At 42.6% G+C, this 17,921-nt stretch overlaps 1 protein-coding gene across 1 annotated transcript in view; it reads left to right on the forward strand.

Moving 5' to 3' along the window:
* Positions 1–17,921, forward strand: part of vwa5b1 (von Willebrand factor A domain containing 5B1) — a 258,318-nt gene that overhangs the window by 15,994 nt on the left and 224,403 nt on the right. The window contains 5 exon segments of the mRNA XM_078557677.1: positions 2,995–3,156; positions 3,969–3,986; positions 5,685–5,904; positions 7,117–7,265; positions 10,005–10,136. Coding sequence (XP_078413803.1) covers positions 2,995–3,156; positions 3,969–3,986; positions 5,685–5,904; positions 7,117–7,265; positions 10,005–10,136 — 681 coding nt within the window.

Genomic DNA, 17,921 nt, shown 5'->3' on the forward strand with positions numbered 1-17,921 from the left:
CAGCTATTCAGCAGCTTTTTTGTGTTTGAGATTGTGGGTGGGGGTGTATTTCCTGATTCAGCTGCACCCCAAAATGCCACAGGAACTTGTTCTAGCTGGGTTTTTTTGCAGCCATAGACCCTGTCAATGGCTGTTATGTCAATGGGAGAGTTCAGATTTGCAGATCATAACAACTGGCCTCAATGTTGCCGTTTGTAGCTGAGATGTTTCTGACATATGAAGCTGTGTACAATGTATGCATGAACTAAACCCTGGTGCAGATGTGGAGCCAAGCAGCTCTCTCAAAGTCAATTTGCCTGTCGGGTGATCAGATGCCATTGGGAAGTCAGCAAGTTTAGATTTTAGACCTTAAAGACCTTTCTCTTGTCATATTGACTGGCCCCAGGATTCTGCAGTAAGGGTTAGGGCAGTCAGACACCAGAGTGGAGGGATTAGGGATAGGTTTAGCATTTTGGTTGGGGTTAGTTTTAGGGTTGGGATTAGGGTTAGGATTAGGTTTAGGGTTAGTGCTAGGCCTAGTGTTACGGTTAGGTTTAGGGTTACAGTTAGATTTAGGGTTTCAGTTGGGTTTAGGGTTAGGGTTAGGATTAGCGTTAGGGTTAGAGTGAGAGTTAGGCAGTAAGGGTTAGAGTTGGGCAGTAAGCCATTCGGGTTAGGGTTAGAGGTTAGGGGTTAGGGTTAAGCAGTAAGGCATTCGGGTTAGGGTTAGAGGTTAGGGGTTAGGGTTAAGCAGTAAGGCATTCGGGTTAGGGTTAGAGGTTAGGGGTTAGGGTTAAGCAGTAAGGCATCACAGTGGAGACAAGTGCACTGACTTGAAGTTTCCACAAGGGAAAATATGCAGCATCCTACTGGTGGGATCTAGACCAGGGATGTGACTTGGATCATCAATTACTGAAATTCTTTTTCTTTAATAAGAGACAGCATTCCCCTCATAAGGTGGGGTTTGTCGTGGCCCTTCCACCTCCAGTGGCAGGAATAAAGGCTGATGAAATTTGCAGTTAGAAGGGTACTAAGCATTGTAAATGTGTCCATTGTTGCTTGTGTCAGTTGGTGCCATTAAATTCATTCACCAATAAGCTGCCAATACTGTTTGTGCTGCTCCGAGTAGGTTCACTGTTTCAAAAGACCTGAACTCTGAAGTTAGGCCCTGATCAACTTTAACGCAAAGGACGATAATGTTGGAGGTTAAGTGTAGCAGCAGCATAGAGATGAACTTAAAGAAGGTTTAAATGTTCAAAACTTTCCAGAAGTATGAGGCGACTATGACCACCAGAGCAGCCTGCTCCTGTTTTCCCAACTGCTAAGCAGCCCTTGAAACTCTACTGTAAATGGCTGCCTCTTTATCTGTAACAAAGGTGGCTTCTGGACAGACTGAGGAACCATCAGTGGCAGCACTTATTGACCTGAAAATGACTTTGGGGTTCCTGACTCCCGACACAGCTAATTGATCCCTGTTTGAGTATTTTACCCATTTTCCAGGTTTCTCATAGGGAATGGATATTGCCAAAGCAGAAAGGGGAATGTGGGTGATATAGTGGTTGGCAGATTTCTGTGTTAACAGCTGACCATTTCCAGTATTCAATCTGTTTTATTGTTGTACATTCCTTTTCCTTTATGAATGTTTTGTATCTTTCATAAATACATCCTGTTTATCCAGCTCCATTATCGGCTCTGAAGAGTCGTCTGGACTCGAAATGTTAACTCCGTTTCTCTCTCTCCACAGACGTTGCCGGACCTGCTGAGCTTTTCCAGCATTTCCTGTTTTTATTCCATTGTTGGTAAAACTTATTTTATTCAACAGAATTATTCGAGGAGGAGGTGGTATTGTTGGTGTTTATACAATATGTATTTTCTCTGTATGTTAGTGAAAAGTTTAATATTTTGACAAAATAAATGATTAGTCATAACCCTTATTTCTGAGAGTTCTTGGGATGGGGAACACTGACCCCTGTGAGGGAATGGGGAACACTGACCCCTCTGAGGGAATGGGGAACACTGACCCCTGTGAGGGAATGGGGAACACTGACCCCTCTGAGGGAATGGGGAACACTGACCACTCTGAGGGAATGGGGAACACTGACCCCTGTGAGGGAATGGGGAACACTGACCCCTCTGAGGGAATGGGGAACACTGACCACTCTGAGGGAATGGGGAACACTGACCCCTCTGAGGGAATGGGGAACACTGACCCCTCTGAGGGAATGGGGTACACTGACCACTCTGAGGGAATGGGGAACACTGACCCCTCTGAGGGAATGGGGAACACTGACCACTCTGAGGGAATGGGGAACACTGACCCCTCTGAGGGAATGGGGAACACTGACCACTCTGAGGGAATGGGGAACACTGACCCCTCTGAGGGAATGGGGAACACTGACCACTCTGAGGGAATGGGGAACACTGACCACTCTGAGGGAATGGGGAACACTGACCCCTGTGAGGGAATGGGGAACACTGACCCCTGTGAGGGAATGGGGAACACTGACCCCTGTGAGGGAATGGGGAACACTGACCACTCTGGGGGAATGGGTACACTGACCACTGTGAGGGAATGGGTACACTGACCACTGTGAGGGAATGGGGAACACTGACCACTCTGGGGGAATGGGTATATTGACCACTCTGAGGGAATGGGGAACACTGACCACTCTGGGGGAATGGGTATATTGACCACTCTGAGGGAATGGGGAACACTGACCACTCTGAGGGAATGGGTACACTGACCACTGTGAGGGAATGGGGAACACTGACCACTGTGAGGGAATGGGTATATTGACCACTGTGAGGGAATGGGGAACACTGACCACTCTGGGGAAATGGGTATATTGACCACTCTGAGGGAATGGGGAACACTGACCACTCTGGGGGAATGGGTATATTGACCACTCTGAGGGAATGGGGAACACTGACCACTCTAAGGGAATGGGTACACTGACCACTGTGAGGGAATGGGTATATTGACCACTCTCACTAAGTTAGTCTGTTTTCTTTCAGCTTTGTTTATTTATCCCTTGGATGAATTCACCACTGTGGTTGGATTTGAAGCAATGATTTCTGGACGCATTATAACAGTGCAAATAAAGGACAAAGCTAAAATAGATTATTGTAATTTTGACTGTTGTAATACCTCATCTGGAACCTTCCAGAGTGACCAAGGTAAAGACTTCTAAAGTATTCATTTTTTTAAATAATGATTTGAAGCATTATTTCTCTCGAATATTTTTCATTTCCACACATCATCCTTTTATTGAGTTGATCAACATCATTCCTAACCTGAGTTTTGTGCTAAATAAAGAGCGGGTATGAGATTGACAACTGCCAGAAGCCTGTCTCTCGCTACTCTCTGCTCATCTCTTGAATACACAAAGATCGAAATTCACACGTAAAGCGATTTATGTGAATAAAAATTATTTTGTTGGTGAGCCAAGAAGTATTGGTTGCCTATTGGATTGCAGTGTTATTAAACCCCATTCTATTCCCGTTTGATGCCAATGTATTCATGCTTGGTGATGCCAGTTGTAGGAAAGCTGTTGGCTGATTTTCCCCTCCATCCTGAGCCAGTTTTAGCCCTGGGTGCTGCCATCGCAGCCTAGGGCAGTTCACTCAGTGCAGGCAATAGATGGACCTTGGAACTTTCCTGATACGTGTGGCCAAAGATCCATCCTAACTCCAACAGTATTTAAGTACTTTCCACTGCCAATCATTCCCAAATTAACTGTTGTTTTGATCCCTGTAAATTTTCACCCAAGAAACCTGGGCTACAATTTACCTTTCAGATGGATTAAAGTGTTATCTTTCTAAGGGCTTTGAGTAAAATTAAGTTTTATGGTCCAGTTGAATAGATGTTCATAACAATGGTCAAAAGGTGACAGTCAGCTTGCCTGCCTAGTGGAAACAGAGTAGCTGGGTAGTTAGAATTGTCTCTGGGGTTTACTTACCAAGGGCAGGATATTCCCTTCCTCGGACAGGCCCGGTGGGCAGGCCCGGTGGGCAGGCCGGGAACGGCTGCCAAATGGACCGCGATTGGGCTCTGACTGTGATTTCACGCTGGCTGCCAGATAACAGACAACTAGTGTGAAAGGCACGCGGACAGCCTCAGTGCTGCCAGGGTGGGTGCAGGAGGAGCGCAAACACTGAAGCCTGCGGGAGTGCGGGAGGGGAGTGCGCACTGAAAGCTCCTCGAAGGCACAGAGCTACCTCGGGGAGCTGAGGAATTTTACAATGAAAAATAAAGATTTAAAAAATAAGGGAAACACGTCCCTAAATGTGACTCAGCCACATGACAGGGACATAATAAAAATTATATTTCAAAATTAAAAAAAATTACTGTTGGAAACCTCATCCCCCCCCATGGATGAGGTTTCCTGAAAAATGCAAAGGCCGCCTGGCCTATTCGCCCACCCGCCAAGCGTAAGGTTGGACGGGCAGCAAAAAATAAGATTAAATTAATTGATTAATGGCCTTAATAGGTCTCTTAATTAGCGACGGGCACATTGCCGACTCTCGCCTGCGCCTGCCGATTGAAATATAGCACAAGCGCGCGGTGATGTCGGGATACTCGCCCGACATCGTGTGCCATTTTACACCCAGTCAGGTCAGGTGCGCATCAGCCCATGGGACATAAAATTTAGCCTCAAGGTCCCAGTCTCTTCTCAGCTTCTGATTCTAAGCTGCTGTTTCGAACGGATGGGAAGGCCAGAGGCCAGTGAGGTGCACCTTTAAAAGTGCAGATTGTTCCAATGACATCATTAGGTACTGACTCCTATTTTAATCAGGAATCAGTACTGTGTGCCATTGTGGCCTTCCCATTTTTAACTTTCCTCCAAGCCCTAAAAGGAATGTTCCGGCTTCCCCTGCACTAGTCTCTCTAATTCCACCCCCCTCAAACACAACAGCCCCTCATCCCGATTCCACAAGACCTTCACACAATCCTCCCTGACACATACCAAACTGCCAGAATGTTCCTTCCTTCCCCGCTGTGGTTTCCTCCCGCTCAACATTCACACCTGTCCCTTAGCTAGGGCTGGTGGACACAAAATTCATGGGTCTATGTAGCTGAGGCCTGATAGATCTGGATCTCAAACTGATGGGATCGTTAGATTCTTTGTCTGTCTCAGCACCCACATGGCTGGCAAGTCAAAGTAATATCAGCAGCTCTGATGTTGGCCACTAATATAACAAGAACTAAATGGAAAGGTCACATGTTGCTCTGGAGAGCAGCTTGTCCAATGAGTCAAAGTTAATAACCCCTGTTCTGGACATGTGGTAGGAGCCTATTTTGCATCCATTTTGTCTCATGTCATGCTTAGATTTACATCAATTTAACAAAATAAATAAAAGTTAAATCATGTCCTTTTGTTAGCCAATAAAATTCAGTCTTCTCAGCTACATTATCATGTTTGTTTGTAAAAATATAATTATTATATTTAGTTAAATGTTTAGAAATTCTTTTTGCATTCTTGATTGGTAAGGGGATCAAAGGTTACGGGGAGAAGGCGGGAGAATGGGGTTGAGAAACTTATCAGCCATGATTGAATGGCAGAGCAGACTCGATGGGCCGAATGGCCTAATTTATGCTCCTATGTGTTATGGTCTTATGATCATTATTGTCAGTAGTGTGCAATATTCACTTTGAAACAAAACATTTTTGAGATGGCAGAATACGGACTTGCTTTTCCTCACAGGTCACTTTGCTCTGGATGAAGATTTCGATCGGACAGTGTTTGCAGTGAACTTTGGTATCATCCCTCCACTTGAAATAGTAACTGTGCTCATCAGTACTTCCTTGGAGTTGCAGACACTGCCCAATGGGACCATCAGACTTCTGCTTCCATCCTTGTATGTCCCCAAATTGGCTTCTTTTGGGACTGATGAACAAAGTTCAATTGAAAATCAGCTCAAAAGGTAATTTACAGATTGACCACATCAGATTCTGTTTGAGCCAGTAGTGCAGACAAATTGTCCATCTACTTTAAAGATTGAATCAGCTTTATTTAACTGATTAGATCAGCTTAATTGAAGGTAAATATCTGATTAGCTGTGGGATGGGAAGGTGAGAGTTGAATTCTTATTTGATTTTGATTCAGACCCTGGGTGTAGGAATGCTTTCATTTCCCGATGTTAGCAGGGAGCTGGGGAGGGTGTGGGTGTGATGGAAATCAGGCAAAGAATTCAGAAAGGCAGAGAAGTGATGATCCCATCACAGGTATATTTTCTGTGATAACATTTAAAAGATTGTGCAATCCTTGTGGAGACTAAGTCACTGATGCAATCCGGACAATTATTGCCCCATCAGTCTACTCTCAGTTATCGGCAAAGTGATGACAGTTGTCATTGACCGTGCTATCAAGTAGCACTTACTGATAAACTGCTTGCCAATGCCCAGTTAGGGACCCATTAGAACCACTTGTCTCCAGACCTCATTACAGCTTTGGTTGAAAGATAGGTTAAAGAGCTGCACTTGGGAGGTGAGAATGACTGTCTTTGGCATTAAGGAAGCATTCAAGTGGATTTTTGTAGGAAGGTGGGGGTGAAATCCTGATTTGGAACTATACCACCATTCCTTCAGTGTCACTCGGTCAAAATCCTGGGATTTCCTTCTGAACAGCACTAGGGGTGCACTTATACCACATGGACTGCAGTGACTCACCACCACCTTCTCAAGAGCAGTTAGAGGTGGGTAACAAAAGCTGGCCTTGTTCTCAAAGCTAACATCGCGTGAATGAATAATATTAGGCCATCTGTTAATAGTGCCTAGGAGGCCCTAAACTTGAGTATCAAACACCTGGAGCTTCTAGGAGCATTGGAAGTCAAATAGATATGGGGAGTTCCACGAATGGGAGGCGTTGAGAGCGAAGGAGATAATACAATGAGTCTCAACTGATGCAGGGAAGGGAAATTGTATTTGAAATTTTAGAGGAACAAGATAGCAATACTTAAAAGCTTGGATTCTTTCTCCAGTATTGTATAACACTCATTTAATGTACAAACTCATTATTCAAACTGATATTACAATACTAAATAGAATGGAGACAAGGAGAGTTTTATTTGACTCTATTTCAAAAAAATCCAAATGCAATTTCAAGCTATTGTTATTTTCCTGTATTTTGTTCCCAGCAAAGACAGACATCAATGTGGCTTCAGCCCTCTGGACCAGAGTGGGAGCCAGTTCTGTTTGGCAAAACTTTTGGATGATGAGGTCACCAATCCTACTACATATGACTTTAGTTTCCAGCTTGAAATCAGAGCACCCTGTTTACTGGCAGGTCAGAATATGAATCATTTTCTATATTCAAGTAAAGAAACTCTATTGCTTTGTAGAATGTACAGGCAGTGGGTTGGGGAGTCTCTCATTGATAGAACTGGCACCATCCCATCTTTTATCTGATCTAAAACTAGGGGGGGGGCGGGGTGGGAGAAGAAGGGGTGTCTGTATTTTTGAAAGAGAGAGAGAGTGCAGAAGAGCTTTACAAGAATGGCTCCAGGGATGAGAAACTTCAGCTATGAGGATAGATTGGAGAGGTTGGGACTGTTTTCCTTGGAGAGGAGAAGGCTGAGAGGAGATTTGATAGAAGTTTACAAAATCATGAGGGGTCTGGACAGAGTAGATAGGGAGAAACTGTTCCCGCTCGTAAACGGATCAAGAACGAGAGGTCATAGATTTAAAATGATTTGCAAAAGAAGCAAATGTGACATGAGAAAACTTTTTCACACAACGAGTGGTTTGGGTCTGGAATGCACTGCCTGGGAGTGTGGTGGAGACAGGTTCAATTGAGGCATTTGAGAGGGTATTAAATGATTATTTGAATAGAAATAATATTCAAGGGTACGGGGGAAAGGCAGGGCAATGGCACTAGGTCATAATGCTCATTTGGAGAGCCAGTGCTGACATGATGGGCCGAATGGCCTCCTGTGCCATTCAGATTCTGCGAAAAAGTAATGCACCTACATTCTATGTATATCAGTGTGTGTGTGAATGGGTTTTTTTAAATGCAGCAAATTGCTGATTTTTTCGTTACAATTGTTAAGGATTAATATTATTGCTGACCAGCCAGCCACTCAAGTGTCTGAAAGTATGCTGCATAGATATCCTATCAATGTAAAAAGGAGTGAATTTGTCTGTTGGCTTAGTTGTAATATACCCAGTGCTTAGTGCAGAGCTGACAGATAAGGACTGGCGTTGTCCCCAGTTTCAATTCTCAGTCTGCATGCATTAGTCTTGTCAGAGTAGCAGCAGAGAGACTAGTAATGGCTCCAGTGCCTAATAAGCACCAGGATGGAAAATTCATCAGAATTACCTTCAGCTCGAGACTGCCCAATACCTCCTTTGGGAAAGTGTGTGGGCAAAGGTAGGGTAAGGAGAGAATTGGGATTAACTCTAATGGGTTAGTGCTTTTAGAAGAGAGGGAAGACATTAATTAAATTTAAGGACTGGCCAGCTGGAACATTAATTAGAAATAATCTGCAGATATCCAGAAACAGTTTGGCCTCAATATTAACTCTCTCCATGATGGGTGGGGGAAGGTAATCCCCAGGAGACAGTGGCTGCAGACTCTGCCAATGGGCAGGGGTTCATATTGTTGATTGTCGGGTGGAAATGGATCAAAAAATGTTAATGGTATTTTACCGTGAAGTTTGGTGAAATCTTTCTGTCCCAGATTTGCTCAGTTCTTCTGACCTCTCCCACCTCTCTGTAAGTATTGAGGCCATTGTTTTAATTCCGAATTAGTTGCTGAGGTGGATTTGGGAGTCATGTTGAGTCCACATATGGAATTCTAATATAAACAACTTCTAACAATTTGACTTCTGGTATAACCAATCATGGTTGAACGCATGGTTTGCTCTATCTAAGCATTTTTAGAGTGGACCTGTTCCATAGAAACACATTCTTCTCTACTGTGTAAAAATAATGGTATTGGAAAAGCCACTGGTCCCATTCTCGAGAAGAAAAATAAATACTTCCAGTGTTTTGCCAAGTTAGGTCAACCGAAGTGACAGGCTACGCAGTCAGTTTTGACTTCAGGATGAGTGTGTGATTGGTTTTACGTTCTACTTGCCTGTTTGTTTCATACATCCAGCCGTTGTGAGTTTTTGTAGAGTGGTTCTTTATTATGACTTAACTAGAAGCAAAATTTGCTTGAGTTACCCAAGGAAGCTGAGCTTAACAAGGCTGATTTGCTAAGAAAGACATGGGAAATAGGGCTGACCTTTAGTTACCATCTACTGACCCAGCTAGTTGTAAGTCCCAGTTTTCTTTCCACCTTCTCCTGGAGTTGCTGAGTCATGGTTAGCTATGTTTAATCAAACTCTGTTAGCCCCTCAAGACTCCATTTGCATGTGTGGACCTGGGCAGTGAGTGCAAACAGGTTTCTAAATTGAGAGGAAAATCAGAACCAAATCTAAACAAGTTCTCACTCAAGAATATATTTCCAGAAAAGCCACTGAATAATCATCAGAAATGAATACTGATATTAAAAGAGAATTTCTGTGGCGGGAACATTATTTTTTTTATAATAGACAGAAAGGCAAATACTGAAATGTAACTTTTCTGAGAAAATACTTGTGTCCTACACTTTGTTTTCAGTTGAATAAGCTTCTGGTTCAAGTCCCGCTCCAGAGTAATAAACATAAAATCCATGAAGTATTGAGGGAATGCTGCGTATTGAAGGTGTTGTCTTTCAGATGAACTGTTAAACAGAGAGCACGTTTTCCTCTCTGGTGGATGTAAAAGATTCCATGGCCCTAATTCAATGTCCTGGACAATATTTGCCTCCGTCAATATCATTAAAACAGGTGTCTGCTCAGTATCTCATTTCTTTTTGTGAGAAATTAACTTCCACGTTTCCTACTTTGCAACAGCAAATGCACATGAAAATGACTTGACCTGGATGTTTTGAGGTTGTGAAAAGCACTATATAAATATAAGTCTCTCTTTAGTCCATCGGTTAGTGATATAGTTATCAGTCATTGCCCTGACTAAATCTCCAACTCTCATTGTTCCACAGGTGTAGAAAGTCCCACTCACTCAATCCGAGCTGATGCAGACCCTTCAGCATTTTGTGCCTCCAGTGTGATGATTACATTGGCTGAGAAACACACTTTTGACAGACCTGTGGAAATTATCATCCATCCGAGTGGTAGGGAAACATTTCCGTTTGAATTTCAGTTCAGATTTTTATTTCTTGATTAAATGTATGTATGGAGTATCATGTGAGGAAGTGTGAGGTTATTCTCTTTGGTCTTAGGAATAGAAAAACAATATTTTTTACAAGGTGTTAAACTTGTAAATGTTGATGTTCAAAGGGACTTGCGTTGCTTGTATTGGGAACATGCAGGTACAGCATATTATTAGGAAGGCAAATGGCATGTTGTCCTTTATTGCAAGGGGATTGAAGTACAAGACTAGAGAAGTCTTGCTGCAATTGTACAGGGTTTTGGTGAGACCACACCTGGAGAACTGTGTGCAGTTTTGGTCTCCACATTTAAGAAAGGATATGCTGCAATTGGCTTCAGGAATGGAAAAAAGAAATTAGTCTTTCAACATCAGGTACCTATCGAGTGAATCATAAGAACATGGGAAATAGGAGCAGGAGTAGGCCAAATGGCCCATCAAGCCTACTCCACCATTCAATACGATCATGGCTGATCTTGGGGTTCAACTCCAGTTCAATACATTTGAAACTTATTTGATTCTGGATGTTCTGAGGTTATGAAAGGTGCTATAGAAATGCAAGTCTTTATTTCGTCTACCAGTTAGTAATATAATTGTCTGTCATTGCCCTGACTAAATCTCCAACTGTTACTGTTCCACAGATGTAGAAAGTACAATTTCCCAGTGCATCTTTTACCATGACATTACTAATTAACCCCACCTCATTACACAATACTAAATCTAAAATAGCTTCGTCCTTAGTTGGTTCTACAACATATTGTTCCAGGAAACTGTCACAAAAGCATTCTAGAACCTTATGACTCAATAGCTGAGGCACTAGCACATATCCAGGAGGCACTCCACTAGTCACAATTTGCCAACTTGAAAATGCCCCATTTACCCTACTGTTTGCTTCCTGTCCATTAACTAATCCTCTCTGCATGATAATATATTACCCCCACCTCACATCATGAGCCCTTGTCTTGTGTATTAACCTTTTAGAGCCCTAGAGTTATACAGTTCAGAAACAGGCCCTTCAGCCCATCGTATCCGTGCCGGCCATCAAGCACCTATCTATTCTAATCCCATTTTCCAGCACTTGGCCCATAGCCCTGTGTGCTATGGTGTTTCAAGTGCTCATCTAAATACTTCTTAAATGTTATGAGGGTTCCTGCCTCTACCACCCCCTCAGGCAGCGAGTTCCAGATTCCAACCACCCTCTGAGTGAAACATTTTTTCCTCAAATCCCCCCTAAACCTCCTGCCTCTTACCTTAAATCTATGCCCCCCGGTTATAGACACCTCCGCTAAGGGGGAAAGTTTCTTCCTGTTTACCTTATCTATGCCCCTCATAATTTTGTATACCTCTATCAGGTCCCCGCTCAGCCTTCTCTGCTCTAAGGAAATTAACCCCAACCTATCTAGTCTCTCTTCATAGCTGAAACACTCCAGCCCAGGCAACATCCTGGTGAATCTCCTCTGCACCCCCTCCAGTGCAATCACATCCTTCCTATAGTGTGGCAACCAGAACTGCACACAGTACTCCAGCTGTGGCTTAACCAGCGTTTTATACAACTCCAGTATAACCTCCCTGCTCTTATATTCTATGCCTCGGCTAATAAAGGCAAGTATTCCATATGTCTTCTGAGCCTGTGTCTTCTACCTATGTCTTCTACCTGTGCTGCTGCCTTCAGGGATCTATGGACATGTACACCAAGGTCTCTCTGAACCTCTGTACTTCCTAGGGTCCTACCATTTATTGTGTATTTCCTTGCCCATGTTAGTCCTCCCAAAATGCATCGCCTCACATTTCTCAGGATTAAATTCCATTTGCCACTGCTCTGCCCATCTTACCAGCCCATCTATATCACCTGTAATCTAAGACTTTCCTCCTCACTATTTACCACACCACCAATTCTCGTGTCTTCTGCGAACTTACTGATCATACCTCCTATATTCATGTCTAAATCATTAATATACACTGTAAACAGCAAGGGTCCCAGCACCGATCCCTGCGGTACACCACTCGTCACAGGCTTCCAATCACAAAAAACAACCTTCGACCATCACCCTCTGCCTCCTGCCACTAAGCCAATTTTGGATCCAATTTGCCAAATTTCCCTGGATCCCATGGACTCTTACCTTCCTGACCATTCTCCCATGCGGGACCTTGTCAAAAGCCTTACTGAAGTCCATGTAGACTAAATCAACTGCACTACCCTCATCTACACAACCAGTCACCTCCTCGAAAAATTCAATCAAATTTGTTAGACATGATCTCCCCCTGACAAAGCCATGCTGACTATCCTTGATTAATCCCTGCCTCTCCAAGTATAGATTAATTCTGAACCTCAGAATTTTTTCCAATAGTTTCCCTACCACTGATGTTAGACTCACTGGCCTGTAATTACCTGGTTTAGCCCTGCTACCCTTCTTGAATAATGGTACCACGTTCGCTGTCCTCCAGTCCTCTAGCACCTCTCCCGTGGCCAGAGAGGACTTGAAAATTAGTGTCAGAGACCCTGCAATCTCCCTCCCTTTGCTCACATTGCACCCTGGGATACATCTCATCTGGGCCTGGGGATTTATCCACTTTTAAGCCCACCAAAATTGCTAATACCTCCTCCCTTTCAAGGCTAATTTGTTCAAGTATGTCACAGTCCCCCTCCCTGATTTCTACCCCTACATCGTCCTTCTCCATAGTGAACACAGATGAAAAGTAATCATTCAAAACCTCAACTATGTCCTCCGGCTCCACGCACAGATTGCCACTTGGGTCCTTAATGGGCCCTACTCTTTCCCTGGTTATCCTCAAGCCCTTAATATATTTATAAGATGCCTTGGGATTTTCCTTTATCTTGCCCTCCAGTGTCTCTTCATGCCCCCTCTTCGATCTCCTAATTACTTTTTAAAGTACCCCCTGACACTTCCTATATTCCTCTAGGGCTTCCGCTATTTTCAGCCCTCTGTATCTGCCATAAGCCTCCATTTTTTCCCTCATCCAACCCTTTATATCCCTTGACATCCAGGGTTCCCTGGACTTGTTGGTCCTTCTCTTCACCTTTACGGGAACACATTGGCCCTGAACTCTCACTATTTCCTTTTTGAATGACTCCCACTGCTCTGATGTAGACTTTCCTACAAGTAGTTGTTCCCAGTTCACTTTGGCCAGATCCTGTCTTATCATATTGAAATCGGCCTTCCCCCAATTCAGGACCTTTATATCCGGTCCATCTTTGTCCTTTTCCATAACTACCTTTACAGAGTTATGATCATTATCCCTGAAATGTTCCCTCCTTTTTGTGCGGCACCTTATCAATCACCTTTTGGAAATCCAAGTATACTACATCTACTGGTTCCCCTTTACCTACCCTACTCGTTACATTCTCAAAAAACTCTAATAAATTTGTCAAACAGGATTTCCATGTTGATTTGTTCTAAACATACTATGCTTTTCTTAGTTTATTGTAAAGACTTCCTTGATAATAGTTTCTAGCGCTTTCTGATAACTGATGTCAGGCTAATTCACCTACCGTTCTCTATTTTCTTTCTCCCTCTCTTGAATAGTGGTATTACATTTGCTAATTTCCAATCTGCCGGGACAGTTCCAGAATCTAGGGATTTTTGGAAAATCATAGCTAGTGCATCCACTATATCTGCAACTATTTATTTTAGAACCCTAGGATGTAGGCCATCAGGTCCAGGGGATTTTAGTGCCTTGTGTTTCTCCAGTACTGAATCTCTGCTGATCTTAATTTCCTTAATCTCCTCACTCTTATTAGACCCTTGGTTACCATCTATTTCTGATGTGTAACTTGTGTCTTCTACTGTGAAGATAGACACAAAATATTTGTTCAATGTCTCTGCCATTTCTTCATTCCCCTGGACAGGTTCTCCTGTCTCTGCTTCTAAGGGACCGATGTTTACTTTAGCTACTGATCTACTTGTAAAAACTCTCTCAATCTGTTTTTATATTCCTGATTAGTTTACTCTCATATTCTATTTTTGTCCTTTTTTATCAACTTTTTGGTGGCCCTTTTGCTGGTTTCTAAAACACTCCCAATCCTCACACTTATTACTATTCTTTGCAACACCATAAGTCTCTTCTTTCAATCCAATACTATCTTTAACCTCCTTAGTAAGCCACGGATGGACCTTTCTTGCTCCTATAGATGTCATGTTCCTATCCCTTAAAGGCATATTACATCATTCCCCCCTTTCTTGCTAAGGATACTTTCCCCCCCTTCCAAAGAAGTATAACTATTTACAATACATGTTCATGTTTAGTCATCATTATGTAAATGTATAGAACTGATGAATCTATGAGTCTCTAAAGTGTAGCAGTAATCTACTTGTACGCTGTTTAAATGTTTTGAGTTTGGATATTAGGTCAGCTACATCCCAATTCATACTTGGTAATTTTGTGGACATTTGATGATATCTCTTTGACCTTCCTTCTCCTATAGTACCTGGGATGAGTGTCTCTGTGGCTTTCGCGTGTTTTTCTGAAGCTCTACGGTTATAATCACAATCTCATCTGTGGCCCGATTTTTGACTTTTTTTGGGGGGTTTTTTTGTTTGTTTGACTCTCCCTCACTCACTATTGATCTAACCCACACCCTGGTCCCTCACCTTTCCCAATTGAGCTAATACAGTGCTGGTCCTCGCGATGTGCTGTCCCACTCATGGAACTGACAGGCTATGCACTGCAATCTCACCACAAAGGGTGCTTCCCAGCCCTTTGACTGTTATCTCTACTTGTGTCTTCAAAGCTTTTTTGTGCAGTCACCATGTTGCAATTTCAACACTCTCTGATGCTGCGACTCTGTTGTGTTCTGATCAGAACATTGAGGATTGTCGCGTGCCACCTAAGACTGTTCACCATGTTGTAACTGTACTGAATCCTGCTGCCAGGTTGAGCACTATGTTGTTTAGAAGGAACAACTACTGCCACCATGTCGTGTATGTTATGATATAAATTCACCAATTGCTCTTGAGGGATTGTGCAAATATATTGTGGGTTCATTTATTGAGAGTAGGCACGTGGGAACATTTATACAGAGACATAAAGCTTGAAGACTCCAGCAGCAGAACTGTGTGTGTGTGTGTGTGTGTGTGTGTGTGTGTGTGTGATGCTTAAAAGCAAAAGTGAACTTAAAACTGGATCACATGACACACTTCCGTTATAATGATGTCATGCTGCTATCCCTTAAAGGCATATTACAACAATCTGTTGAAAGTAGCTTTGTTCTCAGGAATTGAGGTGATTATTAACTTATTCTGTATTTGCAATGCTGCTCAATAAACATATTAACCTAACTTGTTATTGTAATCTTGATTATCAAGTGTCCAAAGCCACACTATACCACCTTCAGAGGGCCAACAGGGCTCATTTTGGGTTAATGGCGAGAAAAGATTAGAGACTGGACCCTCTCATTCAACAACGGCTGTCAGTGGACCTTTGCTATTCCTCTCCTGATGCTACATAGCAACATAGGAACAGGAGGAGGCCATTTACCCCCTCAAGCCTGTTCTTCTGCCATTCAATTGGATCAGGTTGATCCGTGACCTAAGTCCATATAATCACCTTTGTCCCATATCCCTTAATTCCTTTGGTCAATAAAAGTCTATCCATCTCAGATTTAAAATTTGCAATTGATCTAGCATCAATTATCATTTGTAGAAGGGCATTCTGAATTTCTGCCACCCTCTTCAAGGTCTCCATGGTCAGCTATAACAGAGGGAGGAGGTAGAGAAATCATAGAATCATACAATGGTTGCAACAAATTAGGAGATCATTTGGCCCATTGTGACTGTGCCAGCTCACTGCATGAGGAACTCAGTTAGACCCACTCCCCCTGTTGTTTCTTGTAGCCCTGCAAACATTTTCCTTCAGACTAAGTTTCTGGGGAGAAGCATAGTGATTATGTCACTGAACCAGAAATCCAGGAGGCTTTCACTAAAAATCCAGATACATGTTCAAATCCAGCCATGACAATTCATGTACTTAAATAAATCAGGAATAAAGGTCTCTATCAGTAATGATGATTATGAAGCTTGTCAGGTCATTGTAAAAGCAAACTGGTTTAGGAAGGAAGTCTGCTGTCTACATGTGATTTCACACCCACAACAATGTGACTGACTTTTAAAACGGACCAGAAAGCTGCTCAGTCAAGAAGGTGGCTCATCACCACCTTCTCATGGGCTATAAATGCTGGCATTGCTGGAACACCCACATCCCGTGAATTAATACATTTAAAAAAAAAAAAATAGCATATCTGACACACACCCATAAAATGACATTTCTATTGTGTACCTTTGACTGAGTTGGTTAATTTGGAAGCATTGCCTATTCATTTCATTAGAGAAAATGACAGATTCTAAATGTGCATTTTTTTCTTTGTAGAGGAGATGTATCACGTTCTAAGATAAAACTGACATGCATTTTTAAAGAGGAGGGTAAATGCTAGCGACTGATAAGCTAACAAGTGTCACTAGTCGTGAGCTCACAAGCTGGCACAGGGGTGAATGAGTTATGTCGCTGTGATATGAATGATTAATTTTCCACAATCCATTAATCACTGGCTATTTAAACATTGTCTTTGTTCATGTTTTACCAAGCTGGTGTGATGCCCTCTCTTTGTTGCCAATGAGATGACTCATCCCACCAGCATCCTTCCTAAAAGATTGAGCTTGGATCTACAAAAAAACTCTGTATTTATATATATTAAAAAAAAACACTCCACTGCTGCCCCTGCCTCCAGCATCTGCCCTTGCATGCTTACTTTTCAACTTGGTAACTCACATTTCAATTATCTTTTTACCTAGTCTCTAAAGCTATTAGATGGGATCAGGATCAGAATAAGCGTTAATGTAATAAAGTCTAAATTGGGTTACAAAGCACAAGAGTGTGATAAGAAAGGGCTGGTGAGCTACAGGTGCAGATAGACACAGGGGAATATGATGTCATGGCAACAACAGACACCTGGCTCAAAAAAAGCGCAGGAGTGCAGGCTAAATATTCCTGATACAAGGTGAACAGGAAAGATAAAGAAGGAAAGAAAGGAGTAGAGGTGGCAGTATTGATTAAAGAGAACATTGCAGTGCTGGAGAGAGAAGGCATTCTAGAGAAATCGAGGACAGAATTGGTTAGAGTTAAGAAACAATAGAGGCACCATTACTCTATTGGGTGTAGTCGAGAGGCCACTAACTGGTGGGAAAGATGTAGAGGAACAAATTTGCAAGAAAATTACAGAGAGGTGCAAAAACTGTGGAGAGGTTATGATGGCAACTTTAATAATCCTAATGTAGACTGGAATTGCGTGGCGGGCAGAGAGTGGGGAAGAGTTGCAGAAATCTGTTCAGGAAATTTTCTAGATCAGTATGTTTCAGTCCCAACAGGGATTGAGGATTGATGGACTTGATTCTGGGTAATAATGTGGGACAAGTGGATCAAGTGTCAGTAGGAGGAAATTTAGGGAACAAGTGGATCATAGTTTCATATGGCTTAGGTTAGCTATGGAAAAGGACAAGGACCAATCTAGAGTAAAAATATTAATCGGGGAGAGCCAATTTTAATGGGGTGAGAACGGATCAGGCCCAGGAATCAAAGATTAATATGCAAAATGGTAAAGGAACAATGGGCTGGCTTTAAAGAGGAGATGGTTTGGATACTATCAGGTACCTTCACAGGAAGAGGAAAGATGGGGCAAACAAATCCAGAGCTCCCTGTTTGACAAAAGGGATTGAAGATAAGATGATGCAGAAAAAAA

Source organism: Cetorhinus maximus, chromosome 15, assembly GCF_964194155.1.
Source record: "Cetorhinus maximus chromosome 15, sCetMax3.hap1.1, whole genome shotgun sequence".
Lineage (NCBI taxonomy): Eukaryota > Metazoa > Chordata > Chondrichthyes > Lamniformes > Cetorhinidae > Cetorhinus > Cetorhinus maximus.